At 37.0% G+C, this 15,037-nt stretch overlaps 3 protein-coding genes across 4 annotated transcripts in view; all 3 read left to right on the top strand.

The window, feature by feature from the left end:
- Window positions 1-13,054, top strand: part of LOC119605305 (arylphorin subunit C223-like) — a 19,966-nt gene extending 6,912 nt beyond the window's left edge. The window contains exons 2-3 of one of the 2 annotated variants that reach the window (XM_037958332.1): window positions 10,522-10,765; window positions 10,828-13,051. In XM_037958332.1, the coding sequence (XP_037814260.1) occupies window positions 10,559-10,765; window positions 10,828-12,954 (2,334 nt within the window). In that variant the 5' untranslated portion in view covers window positions 10,522-10,558 and the 3' untranslated portion in view covers window positions 12,955-13,051. Of the gene's footprint in view, window positions 1-10,261; window positions 10,766-10,827 lie in introns of those variants that run through there. The other variant, XM_037958331.1, reaches the window with a different exon arrangement.
- LOC119605302 (arylphorin subunit C223-like) lies at window positions 777-3,383 on the top strand. Its single transcript, XM_037958329.1, has 2 exons — window positions 777-1,089; window positions 1,152-3,383. Exons 1-2 carry the CDS (start codon window positions 883-885, stop codon window positions 3,276-3,278), a joined length of 2,334 nt encoding a protein of 777 aa, XP_037814257.1. The 5' UTR covers window positions 777-882; the 3' UTR covers window positions 3,279-3,383.
- LOC119605304 (arylphorin subunit C223-like) lies at window positions 5,725-8,339 on the top strand. The gene is made up of 2 exons (XM_037958330.1): window positions 5,725-6,057; window positions 6,120-8,339. Exons 1-2 carry the CDS (start codon window positions 5,851-5,853, stop codon window positions 8,244-8,246), a joined length of 2,334 nt encoding a protein of 777 aa, XP_037814258.1. The 5' UTR covers window positions 5,725-5,850; the 3' UTR covers window positions 8,247-8,339.
- Window positions 13,055-15,037: the final 1,983 nt, after the last annotated feature.

Genomic DNA, 15,037 nt, shown 5'->3' with positions numbered 1-15,037 from the left:
GTAGAGGTATTTAGGCTTCTATTAAACTTGTTTACGTAAAATTTCATTTAATTGAGCGGTAATGAGCGTTTCAATTACGTTCGGAAGGGGGCCTTATATGAGTGCGTGGATCCAATATAAAATATTAAGGCCGATTTTACTTACTACAGAAGTTCTTTCTTTAGGTATGTTTGAAAGGGGAAAGTAAAAATCTATATTATTTGAAACAAAAATAAAATTTTCCAATTAATAACAATTTTAAATTTCTTCCTCAACAAGAACGATTGCATTTTAATGAATTTTATTTAATATCAAATTTTCAATCTGAATCCATTTTGTAAGTAACAATATATTCTAAATTACTGTCCACAAAAATTCTCCACATCTATTTTACTCCCATTAATCATATAATTTATTTGTCGCTAATCTTATAAAAAACAAATTTTAACAATTTAAAACTAAATTAGTAGCGCTGATAACCTTTGAACCCCTAAATAGTTGATGGGAATGTTCTAGCTATAAAACTAAAAACAACAACTATCATCTTCAAAACATAATTTAGCATAACCAGACTAAAAGTTATCACTATTTGCTACTTATGAATGTCTATCTTCTATCAAACATCCTACAAATGAAAAGCACTTGAAACACAATCAATAAAGTTTCTTCCAGATTTGTCAGTGTTTTCTTATCAAATTTAATTCCTCACGAAAAGTGCAACATCAACATAAAACATCAAAATTATTTGATAAATTTTCTGCAAATAGAAATACCGATTTGTATAAAAACCCCAAAGCACTCTGAAAACATCAGCAGTCTTTAGGTATTGGAACTGATCGTTGCATCAAACTCTAATCCGTGGACAGTTTTCGAATACTACGCGCTCTGTTGAAGGACAAAACAATGAAAATCGCCATTGTTTTATTAGCTATCGTTGGCTTGGTTGCTGCCAGCAGCATCTCTAAGCACGATGTTAAAATTGCCGATAAGGAATTCTTGGCTAAACAAAAGTTTCTTTTCGAAATTGTTTACCGTGTTGAGGATCCTTTGATGTTCGAGGAATGGATCAAGATGGGCAAATCTTTCACTTTTGACAAATCTCACTACACCGTAAGTTATCACAAACTCCCGAAAATAATTCCTTACTAATTAGATTCACTTCTAATTTCCAGCACTTTGACATGTACATGGAGAAATTCTACGAAGCCTACAAGCACGATGCTCTTTTACCCAAGGGTGAATTCTTCGGTGCCTTGGTTAACACCCACCTTAAGCAAGCCTATGGTTTGTTCGAATTCTTCTACTATGCCAAGAACTGGGAAGTCTTCCAAAGCAACGTTGCCTGGGCTCGTATGCACTGCAACGAAGGCATGTTCGTCTATGCTTTGACTTTGGCCGTCATCCACCGTGATGATTTCCATGGCTTAATCTTGCCTTCCATCTACGAAATCTTCCCTCAATACTTCTTCAACAGCAAATTCGTTAACGAAGCTGAGAAATTCGATTACGATGTCTGGAGCAAATACATCATGTACGAGAAGGAATACAAGGATATCCTCTACAAGGATTACGCTACCTTCTACAAGAACCACGACAATCACTATTACTATTACTACACCAAGGACTTCAAGATGTGGCAATGGTACAAGATGATGGGTTTGGGCGAACACTGGTACTCTGAGGAACACTTCATGTTGCGCGAAAACTACGAAGAATACTACAAGGACTCTAAATACTTGGAAGTCTTTGAAGGCACCAAGATGTTCTTCATGCCTGTTGACTACACCCGTGACATTGAATTCTACAACAAGGAATCCGCTTTGTCTTACTTCACTGAAGATGTTGGCTTCAACGCCTACTGGTACTACCTAAACATGGACTATGCTTTCTTCTTGGATGGCAAGACCTACGGTTTGAACAAGGATCGTCGTGGTGAATACTGGTTGTACAATGTCCGCCAAATTTTGTCTCGTTACTACATGGAACGTTTGTCTCACGGTTTTGGTGAAATTCCCGAATTCTCCTACTTCAACACCATCGAATACGGTTACAACCCTCAATTGGTTTACTACAATGGTGTTGGTTACTCTTACCGCAAGAACTACTACGAAGTTGAAAGCTACGGCAAATTCGACTACTACTACAAGGTTATGGACTTCTTCAACCGTTTGGATGAAATCATCACCAAGGGTGTCTATGTCACCTACGAAGGCAAGACCATTGATTTGCGCAAACCCGAATCCATTGAATACATTGGCAGCATTATGCAAGGCAATGTTGACACTTTCGACAAATATTTCTTCAAATTCTGGTACATGTTCGCCCATATGTACTTCGGTGATGTCCACACCCACGATTTCGAAGTTTACCCCCACGTTTTCTTGAACTACGAAACCATGATGCGTGATCCTTTGTTCTACATGTTCTACAAGAAGATCGCTTCCGTCTACTACCAATTCTTCTACTATGTCAAACCCTACACTCACGAAGAATTGTTGTTCCCTGGTGTCACCATCAAGGACGTTAAGGTCAGTGAATTGGTTACCTTCTTCGATTTGGTCGACTTTGATGTCACCAACTTGTTGAACGACAAGATGACTTTCGTTGATGGCCAATTCGTTTGGGACAAGACTTTGTTGGCTCGTCAAATGCGTCTTAACCACAAACCTTTCGACTTTGACTTCATCATTGAATCCGACAAGGAACAAAAGGTTGTTATCCGTACCTACATGGCTCCCAAATACGATGAATTCGGCCGTGTTATTTCCTTGACTGAAAACCGTGAAAACTTCATGGAACTCGACAGCTTTGTCTACACTCTTAAATCTGGTGTCAATGAATTCAAGCGCTACTCTAAGGACTTCTACTGGACCTCTGAAGACCGCACCTCCTACACTGAATTATACAAATACGTCATGCTTGCTTTCGAAGGCAAATACGAATTCCCCTTGGACATCAGCCAACCCCACTGTGCTTTCCCCGATCGTTTGGTCTTGCCCCACGGTTGGGTCAAGGGTATGCCCATGCAATTCTTCTTCTACGTCACTCCATTCACCGCCGATTACGAACAATACTCCACCTTCGACTACAAATACTCTTGTGGTATTGGCTCTGGTGTTCGTTACATCGATGAAATGCCTTTCGGCTATCCCTTCGATCGTGAAATCGATGAATACGAATTCTTCGTTCCCAACATGTACTTCAAGGATGTTAAGATCTACCACAAGGACACCTTCGCCAAGTACTTTGAACACAAATACGAAAAATTCGGTCACTTCGACTACGAATACTTCCATTAGATATTTTCTAATGTAAAAGGGTATTTTTAGATGTGTATATACAAGATGTGATAATTAATATATTAAAAATAATAAAGTAAAAAAATATTATTAATTAACACAAAATTTACTGTTTTTTATTTAAAATGTTTTTTTTCAGAAAATGTTTTTTTTTTTTTTATGTGGGATGGTATGGAATTTAATATTTTATATATAAATGCGTATTTATATATAAAACAATTGAAATATGTTCGAGTTTCTCGTTCGCTAAATATTAACTATCAATAGTAAAAAATTGTTCAATTTAAACTTGGACGCAATACTTTTTCTAAAAAATTCGGAAATCCTTTTGCGCTTTTAACATACAGACGGACGGACAGCGAATTGCAGCATTGCATAACATTACAATGCTTTATTAAAGAACAATAAAGTTAATGGAATTTATTTCATATTTCAACAAATAAGATAAGTTGAATATGGTCGACCATATGATACCCTACACCAGTGAGTATGTTTAAATTGTTGATTCTTTTTTAAAAAATAAAGCATTTAATTTGACTTTTACCTTAATACCGGAATATTTTTATTTATTTTTGACAAAAAAAGAGATTTTCTACAAGAGGGCTCATATGGGGGCAAGGGTAAATTTGGGCCTATCCTTATAAATGTTAGAAGAGGAATTTACGACTACATTAAAGTTATTTATGTAGAATTTCATCGTTTTATTAGTATTTATAAGTAAATTTTGATCTTCAACTCATTTTCTGAAGGGGAGTTTGTATGGGGGCTAGGGCCAAATGAAGCTCGGTCTTTACAAAAATCGGCGAAGCCATTTAAACTTCTATAAAACTTAATTTTGCCGATTTTTGTTAACATACTAAAATATTTAACATAATTATGAGCTCAAAAGCTTTAATCAGGGGGTACGGTTGTATAGGCGCTAGGAGAAATAATGGACCGATGTCAACAATTTGCAATAGCATTCGTCCTTGTGTAGAAAGAAGAGTATGTGCCAAATTTCATAAAATTTTCTTGAAATTGCGACCTGCAGCGTGCGAACAAGCTTTACATGGAAACACAAACAGACGGACATAGCTAAAGTAATTCTGAGCCGATTGGTATACTTTAAGGTGGGTGTCGGAGCAATATGTTTGGGTGTTACAAACATCAGTACAAACGCATAATACCCTCCCGACTATAGTGTTGTAGGATATAATGAGTGGAATTAAAATAGCATATGGCATATGGCTTTTCAAATGTTCTTCAATCGAGGATAAGGCCACATTTTTTTAAGTAAATAAAGTTGTATTTGAATTGGTGAAAATTCCTTTGAAAAATCTCTGACCAAATTCTTCGGATTTCTTCATGCAACAAACTATATTATTGACTGCTTATAGCAATGCCAATATTAAAGGTAAAGCCAAATTGAAAACATCAATTTGATCCGTCGATAATCCGAAAGATAAAAAGCCTTCACCGATCTCCAAGTTTGAAAATCTGAATTAAGGGACGCCAGATCATTAATTTCGACCACTTTGCGACACTGATGTAAAGAAGCAAGAAAACATAAGAACGTTTCATTCACCATAGACGTACCACTATCAATCAATTTGCATGTAATTTGAAGGAAATACAAGAGCAGGCTAGTGAAAGAATCACAGATTGCAAATTCACTGAAAAGGTTAGGTTAATAGCAGGATGTATATACACTACATCAAATCCGAAGAAATATACCACCATAGAGCCTGTTGTTCTCCTTTCAATAGATGGTTTTTGGTAAAAAAACATAGTGTTCACTAAATGTATTATCTTGCAATGTTCAAAACCTCAGTTTAGTGGACGCAATTCATACAAATTTTCCAATCGTGGGGAATATTATATCCGGAATTACATCACTTCCAAGATATAAACTCCCAAGATGCAAACAAAGCTAAATAGTCGCACAAGGAACCAGAATATTGAGAAGGATATTTAGATGTGTCAGAATTTAAATCCAAATATTTACTAACAGGAATAAAATACCTGGTTTGTAAGAGAGAATATGTTCTAAATTATTATCCAAGATTCTTCACCTCTACTTCATTCGTTTGAATTTTTGTCGATAAACTTATAAAAAACACAAAACTAAATTAACGCACCTGATAACCATTAAACTAATGAATAATAGATGGGAATGCTCTAGTTGCAAAACTAAATACAACAATTATCAAATTAAGAACATAATTTAGCATAACTAGACTAAAAGTTATCTTTATGTACCACATATGTATGTATGCTTCTATCAGTCATGAAACAAACATCCCAAAAATAATAAAACACTTGAATTATAATCATAAAAAATTAATAAAAATTTGTTAGTGTGGTCTTATCAATTTTATATATTCATGAAAAGTGCAGCATAAACATAAAAAATATTAAAACAAATACATATATAATTGATAAAAATTCTGCAAATAGAAATACTGACTTGTATAAAAACCCACAAGTATTCTGAAAATAACAGCAGTCTTTAGGTATTGGAACTGATCGTTGTATCAAACTCTAATCCGTGGACAGTTTTCGAATACTACGCGCTCTGTTGAAGGACAAAACAATGAAAATCGCCATTGTTTTATTAGCCATCGTTGGCTTAGTTGCTGCCAGCAGCATCTCTAAGCACGATGTTAAAATTGCCGATAAGGAATTCTTGGCTAAACAAAAGTTCCTTTTCGAAATTTTTTACCGTGTTGAGGATCCCTTGATGTTCGAGGAATGGATCAAGATGGGCAAATCTTTCACTTTTGACAAGTCTCACTACACTGTAAGTTATCACAAACTCCAGGAAATAATTCTTTACTAATCAGACTTCTTTCTAATTTCCAGCACTTTGACATGTACATGGAGAAATTCTACGAAGCCTACAAGCACGATGCTCTCTTACCCAAGGGTGAATTCTTCGGTGCCTTGGTTAACACCCACCTTAAGCAAGCTTATGGTTTGTTCGAATTCTTCTACTATGCCAAGAACTGGGAAATCTTCCAAAGCAACGTTGCCTGGGCTCGTATGCACTGCAACGAAGGCATGTTCGTCTATGCTTTGACTTTGGCCGTCATCCACCGTGATGATTTCCATGGCTTGATCTTGCCTTCCATCTACGAAATCTTCCCTCAATACTTCTTCAACAGCAAATTCGTTTACGAAGCTGAGAAATTCGATTACGATGTGTGGAGCAAATACATTATGTACGAGAAGGAATACAAGGATATCCTCTACAAGGATTACGCTACCTTCTACAAGAACCACGACAACCACTACTACTATTACTACACCAAGGACTTCAAGATGTGGCAATGGTACAAGATGATGGGTTTGGGCGAACACTGGTACTCTGAGGAACACTTCATGTTGCGCGAAAACTACGAAGAATACTACAAGGACTCCAAATACTTGGAAGTCTTTGAAGGCACCAAGATGTTCTTCATGCCTGTTGACTACACCCGTGACATTGAATTCTACAACAAGGAATCTGCTTTGTCCTACTTCACTGAAGATGTTGGCTTCAACGCCTACTGGTACTACCTCAACATGGACTACGCTTTCTTCTTGGACGGCAAGACCTATGGTTTGAACAAGGATCGTCGTGGTGAATACTGGTTGTACAATGTCCGCCAAATTTTGTCACGTTACTACATGGAACGTTTGTCTCATGGTTTTGGTGAAATTCCTGAATTCTCCTACTTCAACACCATCGAATACGGTTACAACCCTCAATTGGTTTACTACAATGGTGTTGGTTACTCTTACCGCAAGAACTACTACGAAGTTGAAAGCTACGGCAAATTCGACTACTACTACAAGGTTATGGACTTCTTCAACCGTTTGGATGAAATCATCACCAAGGGTGTCTATGTCACCTACGAAGGCAAGACCATTGATTTGCGCAAACCCGAATCAATTGAATACATTGGCAGCATCATGCAAGGCAATGTTGACACTTTCGACAAATACTTCTTCAAATTCTGGTACATGTTCGCCCATATGTACTTCGGTGATGTCAACACCCACGATTTGGAAGTTTACCCCAACGTTTTCCTGAACTACGAAACCATGATGCGTGATCCTTTGTTCTACATGTTCTACAAGAAGATCGCTTCCGTCTACTACCAATTCTTCTACTATGTCAAACCCTACACTCACGAAGAATTGTTGTTCCCTGGTGTCACCATCAAGGACGTTAAGGTCAGTGAATTGGTTACCTTCTTCGATTTGGTCGACTTTGATGTCACCAACTTGTTGAACGACAAGATGACTTTCGTTGATGGTCAATTCGTTTGGGACAAGACTTTGTTGGCTCGTCAAATGCGTCTTAACCACAAACCTTTCGACTTTGACTTTACCATTGAATCCGACAAGGAACAAAAGGTTGTTATCCGTACCTACTTGGCTCCCAAATACGACGAATTCGGCCGTGTTATCTCCTTGACTGAAAACCGTGAAAACTTCATGGAACTCGACAGCTTTGTCTACACTCTTAAACCTGGTGTCAATGAATTCAAGCGCTACTCTAAGGACTTCTACTGGACCTCTGAAGACCGCACTTCCTACACTGAATTGTACAAATACGTCATGCTTGCTTTCGAAGGCAAATACGAATTCCCCTTGGACATCAGCCAACCCCACTGTGCTTTCCCTGATCGTTTGGTCTTGCCCCACGGTTGGGTCAAGGGTATGCCCATGCAATTCTTCTTCTACGTCACTCCCTTCACCGCCGATTACGAACAATACTCCACCTTCGACTACAAATACTCTTGTGGTATTGGCTCTGGTGTTCGTTACATCGATGAAATGCCTTTCGGCTATCCCTTCGACCGTGAAATCGACGAATACGAATTCTTCGTACCCAACATGTACTTCAAGGATGTTAAGATCTACCACAAGGACACCTTCGCCAAGTACTTCGAACACAAATACGAAAAGTTCGGTCACTTCGATTACAAATACTACCATTAGATATTTTCTAATGTAAAAGGGTATTGTTAGATGTGTATGTACAAGATGTGATAATAATAATGAAATAAAATTAATATAATTTATTACATCAAATGTTTGGTTTTTATTTATTGTTTGTTTTGCTTTCAGAAACATGAAGTAAATTTAAGCTGGAGGTAGAGATTATTTAAATAATATTGGGTATATTTTAGTGCAATAGTGTTTCGTTATTGTTTCGCTATTTAAAAAAATGAAGACGTTGAAATTGATTTTCAAATGTCCGCAACTTAGTTCATAGTTTTTGAAAATGAGTCTATAAGACTGATCCTTGAAATTTTTATATACATATGTACATATATATTGAACCCAGTACTTTTTCGATCTTCAAAATGCATAAAATTAAACATTTATTCATGGAAATCTACAAGAGAGAACTTTTAGGTAGGTTTTGGTGTTCAGAAATCTGTTCAGATGATACTTTTTAAAAATGGACTAAATATTCTCTGATACTTTAAAATTATATACTTTAAAATTTTATCTAAAACCATAATATAAAAAGAATTACATTTTATTCTTACGATATATTTGTTCCTAGAACTTTTGTTCGAATTCATAGGGATGTGATGAAAATGCGGTTAATTAAAACTAAAAAATAGTTGGTTAAAGAAGTAAGAAATTTTATTTTGAATAGAAAATAATGTTCATTGAAAAGTATGTTTTTAGGTAAGTAATTACAATTATAATTTGAATGAATAATGAAGGAAAATGATTTTCCTTACCCAGCAGTTCGACAATGAGTCAATTCATTCGAAAAAACAGTGATTTGCACTCACTTTAGTGTTCCCTTTGTAGGCGAGAGAGTGGATACTTAAAAAAGCAAAATTAAGCTTTTTGTCTGTCTTTTCGTAACCTATTGGGTGACGATTGACTTCCTCGTCGGTGGATAAGGGTAGTTCGGGACTGTCCGACCGAACTGCTAAATAGTGGAAGAAATCACAAAAGAATCATCTACAACTAAAGAATTCGCAGATGTTTGCGCATTTTTATATTTTATAAACACTTCGGATTTCTGTCACGTACGATATATCCTTATTTTGCTCGATATTTTGTACAACAATTTTCCGAATGGAACGCTTTTTTCACATATAGTAAGTAACCTCTTTATGGAACATAATGACATTAGATTAGAAAGGGGACTAACCACCATGACCTTGTTTGGGATCTTTTGTACAGTCCGTAAATTCAACATACCAGGTTAAATTCACACATGAAAATAAAGGGTTTGATTGGTGAGATGTTGAATATATCCTTCGGGGCTATTGAAGCAGCACCCTAGATTCTAGCTCAACGTGATCCTAGCATTGAACAGTTACACAGAGCTTTCTTCCTGACAGACACAAAATCTTCACAACATTGATACGGCGTTACCTAGGATGAATTGGTGACATCTGACACCGCAGTGTCCCGTTATTAATCCCCTTAGTATTATATGATCGTTTTTGATAAGTGATAACAACTTTTGAGATTTTCCCTTAGAAGCGTTTTGTCTCTCTCTCTTGTAGCTTCCGAGCAAATACCCATTACGACCCACGATTCGTATCTTTCTCTGGCATACTGGGTTGTTTGAATTTAAGTACGAATTCACACTGGAATTTCCAATTTATAAAAATTTCAAACATTAACAATAATTAAGAAATGGAGAATATTTCACCAAAACCTGGCAGATCATATGACACATATTGAAATCATGAAAAAATTAAAAATGTTTCTCCAGTTCACCGCTAATTTAATAGAAAATTTATTTTTAGAAAACAAAAATAATATAATAATCATATCAGATTATAATAGTCACACCTGTTTAAATCCTGTTTACTCATTCCACTAAAAAATCTGGATTTTTGCATACAAACATTAAACAATTTTAAACCATAGCAAACCAAAACTTTTGATAACCTCTTGTGCTAAAAATTACACACACGTATATATATGTCACTAAACTGCTGATAAATATGCAATGGATATGTACGTAAACAGACAGTCAACAACATAAAAACATTAAAATCACACGCACCATATTTGCTCAAATATTATTAAATTGTTATCATTTTTTATGTTCTCCGAAAGGTAAATAGGTCCAACATATACATAAGAAACCATCTATACAATTGATAAGGCTTATATTCTTAATTATATGCCAAACAATTTGTATAAAAACCCCAAAGTATTCTCAAAACATCAGCAGTCTTTAGGTATTGGAACTGATCGTTATATCAAACTCTAATCCGTGGACAGTTTGGTTTTGAACACTACGCGCTCTGTTGAAGGACAAAACAATGAAAATCGCCATTGTTTTATTAGCCATCGTTGGCTTGGTTGCTGCCGGCAGCATCTCTAAGCACGATGTTAAAATTGCCGATAAGGAATTCTTGGCTAAACAAAAGTTTCTTTTCGAAATTGTTTACCGTGTTGAGGATCCCTTGATGTTCGAGGAATGGATCAAGATGGGCAAATCTTTCACTTTTGACAAGTCTCAGTACACTGTAAGTTATCACAAACTAATGGAATTAATTCCTTACTAATCAGGCTTCTTTTTAATTTCCAGCACTTTGACATGTACATGGAGAAATTCTACGAAGCCTACAAGCACGATGCTCTCTTACCCAAAGGAGAATTCTTCGGTGCTTTAGTTAACACCCACCTTAAGCAAGCCTATGGTTTGTTCGAATTCTTCTACTATGCCAAGAACTGGGAAGTCTTCCAAAGCAACGTTGCCTGGGCTCGTATGCACTGCAACGAAGGCATGTTCGTCTATGCTTTGACTTTGGCCGTCATCCATCGTGATGATTTCCATGGCTTGATCTTGCCTTCCATCTATGAAATCTTCCCTCAATACTTCTTCAACAGCAAATTCGTTTACGAAGCTGAGAAATTCGATTACGATGTCTGGAGCAAATACATCATGTACGAGAAGGAATACAAGGATATCCTCTACAAGGATTACGCTACCTTCTACAAGAACCACGACAACCACTACTACTATTACTACACCAAGGACTTCAAGATGTGGCAATGGTACAAGATGATGGGTTTGGGCGAACACTGGTACTCTGAGGAACACTTCATGTTGCGCGAAAACTTCGAAGAATACTATAAGGACTCCAAATACTTGGAAATCTTCGAAAGCACCAAAATGTTCTTCATGCCTGTTGACTACACCCGTGACATTGAATTCTACAACAAGGAATCTGCTTTGTCCTACTTCACTGAAGATGTTGGCTTCAACGCCTACTGGTACTACCTTAACATGGATTACGCTTTCTTCTTGGATGGTAAGACCTACGGTTTGAACAAGGATCGTCGTGGTGAATACTGGTTGTACAATGTCCGTCAAATTTTGTCTCGTTACTACATGGAACGTCTGTCTCAAGGTTTTGGTGAAATTCCTGAATTCTCCTACTTCAACACCATCGAATACGGTTACAACCCTCAATTGGTTTACTACAATGGTGTTGGTTACTCTTACCGCAAGAACTACTACGAAGTTGAAAGCTACGGCAAATTCGACTACTACTACAAGGTTATGGACTTCTTCAACCGTTTGGATGAAATCATCACCAAGGGTGTCTATGTCACCTACGAAGGCAAGACCATTGATTTGCGCAAACCCGAATCCATTGAATACATTGGCAGCATTATGCAAGGCAATGTTGACACTTTCGACAAATACTTCTTCAAATTCTGGTACATGTTCGCCCATATGTACTTCGGTGATGTCAGCACCCACGATTTCGAAGTTTACCCCCACGTTTTCTTGAACTACGAAACTATGATGCGTGATCCTTTGTTCTACATGTTCTACAAGAAGATAGCTTCCGTCTACTACCAATTCTTCTACTATGTCAAACCCTACACTCACGAAGAATTGTTGTTCCCTGGTGTCACCATCAAGGACGTTAAGGTCAGTGAATTGGTTACCTTCTTCGATTTGGTCGACTTTGATGTCACCAACTTGTTGAACGACAAGATGACTTTCGTTGATGGTCAATTCGTTTGGGACAAGACTTTGTTGGCTCGTCAAATGCGCCTTAACCACAAACCTTTCGAGTTCGATTTCATTATTGAATCCGACAAGGAACAAAAGGTTGTTATCCGTACCTACTTGGCTCCCAAATACGACGAATTCGGCCGTGTTATCTCCTTGACTGAAAACCGTGAAAACTTCATGGAACTCGACAGCTTTGTCTACACTCTTAAATCTGGTGTCAATGAATTCAAGCGCTACTCTAAGGACTTCTACTGGACCTCTGAAGACCGCACCACCTACACTGAATTGTACAAATACGTCATGCTTGCTTTCGAAGGCAAATACGAATTCCCCTTGGACATCAGCGAACCTCACTGTGCTTTCCCCGATCGTTTGGTCTTACCCCACGGTTGGGTCAAGGGTATGCCCATGCAATTCTTCTTCTATGTCACTCCCTTCACCGCCGAATACGAACAATTCTCCACCTTCGACTACAAATACTCTTGTGGTATTGGCTCTGGTGTTCGTTACATCGATGAAATGCCTTTCGGCTATCCCTTCGATCGTGAAATCGATGAATACGAGTTCTTCGTACCCAACATGTACTTCAAGGATGTTAAGATCTACCACAAAGACACCTTCGCCAAGTATTTCGAACACAAATACGAAAAGTTCGGTAATTTCGATCACGAATACTACCATTAGATATTTTCTAATGTGAAAGGGTATTTTTAGATGTTTATATACAAGATGTGATAATTAATATTAATAATTAAATAAAAATAAATAAATTTATTACATCAAATTTTTTGTTTTTTATTAAATTTTTGGATTTTTCAGAAACATTAAATGAATTTAAATTTGTGGTAAGAAGGAGGGAAATATATCATTAATAAGAATGTATATTTTATTTGGGTGTAGTGTGTCTAGACTTCCACAACAAACTCTGGTTTGAATTTCCTACAACGTAGCTCGGCTCTGCTAAGTTAAGACATAACTTTTTGTTGTACTACAAATACATATAGAATAGATAAAGCGAAAATAAATTACTGAAATTTAGTTAAAAACAATATATTTGTATTATTGTCCGGAATGTGGTGTGCACTGTGGCATGCAAAAACCCCGTGGGTGATCCACAGTAATTTCACAAGTGTATAACGTTGTACAGTATCATAGTCTCTTCCTGTAATTATTTTGTCCTTCCTATGAATGGCTGGCAGGAGTGCTTAACAGCATATTCTTTCGAATTTTCTTTCCCATTTATTTAGTGCCGTTAGAGGGCATTCCATCATCCTTGTTTGGAAATTAACTTCATATTATTACTTCTAACTTTCCTGATTTCTATCAGAATCTCATCTAGAACAAGAATTCGCAATTTCGGTGTTAAAACCCCACTTTGAGGAGTGTCTTTGGTTGCCATGGTGGTCATTAAATTACCGCCTGGTTCAGCCTGAATGTATCCTTGTGTAAATACGTTATGATAATACAAGCTATTGCCGTTTTATTATACCGAGTATCGATAAAGCTTATAACAACTGGATATTGTTGAATGCGCCTTGACTTGAAACAGCAGAGAAGGCCGAGTTATGGGATGACATATCATTCTATGACGAAAGAATGTCGAAATGCTTTACCTAAACACCTGCTATGTTGGCCTGTTTCACGGTGGTCTTTTTCAACCACTGGGTGAGCTTCTGTAACGACGCACAGCTCAAGTACTTGAGCTATTAACTTCCGAGATGCAAGGACATCACTTCATCACTACAACCACGCAGATGGGATTCAGTAGACCGAAACACGAATTCATCAAATAATCCGAGGACTTTGTTCATACTCACAGAGAATACACTGTGTTAAATCTGGTTTGAACAAAATTTTCTCTGAATATACCTGGACAGGGAAGAAAAATTCAATGGTATCACTTGCATAATATACCTTTCATCCGCCATCATTCAACACAGCACACTTCTCATTCAGCCGACCCATTGATAGAGAACAACATCCGACACACTCACTTTAGGTATACGGGCCATTACACCATTACATTCATGATGTATCTTATACATTTAACACCAACTCATTTGCACTTAGTCCGCTTAGTCCCACAGTCACTCCTCTGTAGGATATCTGTTGACTTATCCCGACAAATTCTCTTGTGGCTACATGGGTTTCGAACGTACTTCAATCAACTGACCAGCCAGGAAAAAGTCCTGCGGGCAACTGGCCACCTGTAGCACCATATTATGTGGTTCTCTGGTACGACCCCACATCAAATCATTCCAAGGAAAGGCCGAATATACATTTGAACATCACTAGTTTGTAGTCAGGGCAGACTAGAGGTACTGGTAGCACCTCTATACCCCGGGATTGCAATACTTCTTTGCAATGTTTCTATGTTCAATATGGCAGAAAACTCAAAAAGTACCAAAACGTCCTTTTATGTGTTCTCACTTAATTCGGGCCCTACATACTTAATTTCATGTTTCTAGATTCAATATTATAAAAAATTTAAAGAGTACCTTTTGTACAACGAAAAAGTACCAACAAGTTCCCTTTTATAGATTCTCACATAATCTGGACACTACATACTTAATTAAGTTTCTAGGTTTATTATTATAGAAAATTCAAAAAGTACCTTTTGAAGAACGAAAAAGTACCAAAAAATACCATTTTATGTGTTCTTACATACTTTAGGCTCCACATACTTAATTTCAAGTTTCTCGGTTCAAATAGAAAATTCAAGAAGTACCTTTTATACAACGAAAAAGTACCAAAAAGTTTCCTTTTA

Source organism: Lucilia sericata, unplaced genomic scaffold (genome assembly GCF_015586225.1).
Source record: "Lucilia sericata isolate MDLA Ls3-8-SP2 unplaced genomic scaffold, ASM1558622v1 Contig000473F_arrow, whole genome shotgun sequence".
NCBI lineage: Eukaryota > Metazoa > Arthropoda > Insecta > Diptera > Calliphoridae > Lucilia > Lucilia sericata.
This window is presented reverse-complemented; position numbering and strand designations above follow the sequence as displayed.

Bases quoted from the DNA above. Each gene is read 5' to 3' on its own strand.
- LOC119605302 (XM_037958329.1), top strand. From the start codon at position 883: ATGAAAATCGCCATTGTTTTATTAGCTATCGTTGGCTTGGTTGCTGCC. The intron at 1,090-1,151 runs GTAAGTTATCAC...TCTAATTTCCAG, and splicing joins TTGACAAATCTCACTACACC to CACTTTGACATGTACATGGA.
- LOC119605304 (XM_037958330.1), top strand. From the start codon at position 5,851: ATGAAAATCGCCATTGTTTTATTAGCCATCGTTGGCTTAGTTGCTGCC. The intron at 6,058-6,119 runs GTAAGTTATCAC...TCTAATTTCCAG, and splicing joins TTGACAAGTCTCACTACACT to CACTTTGACATGTACATGGA.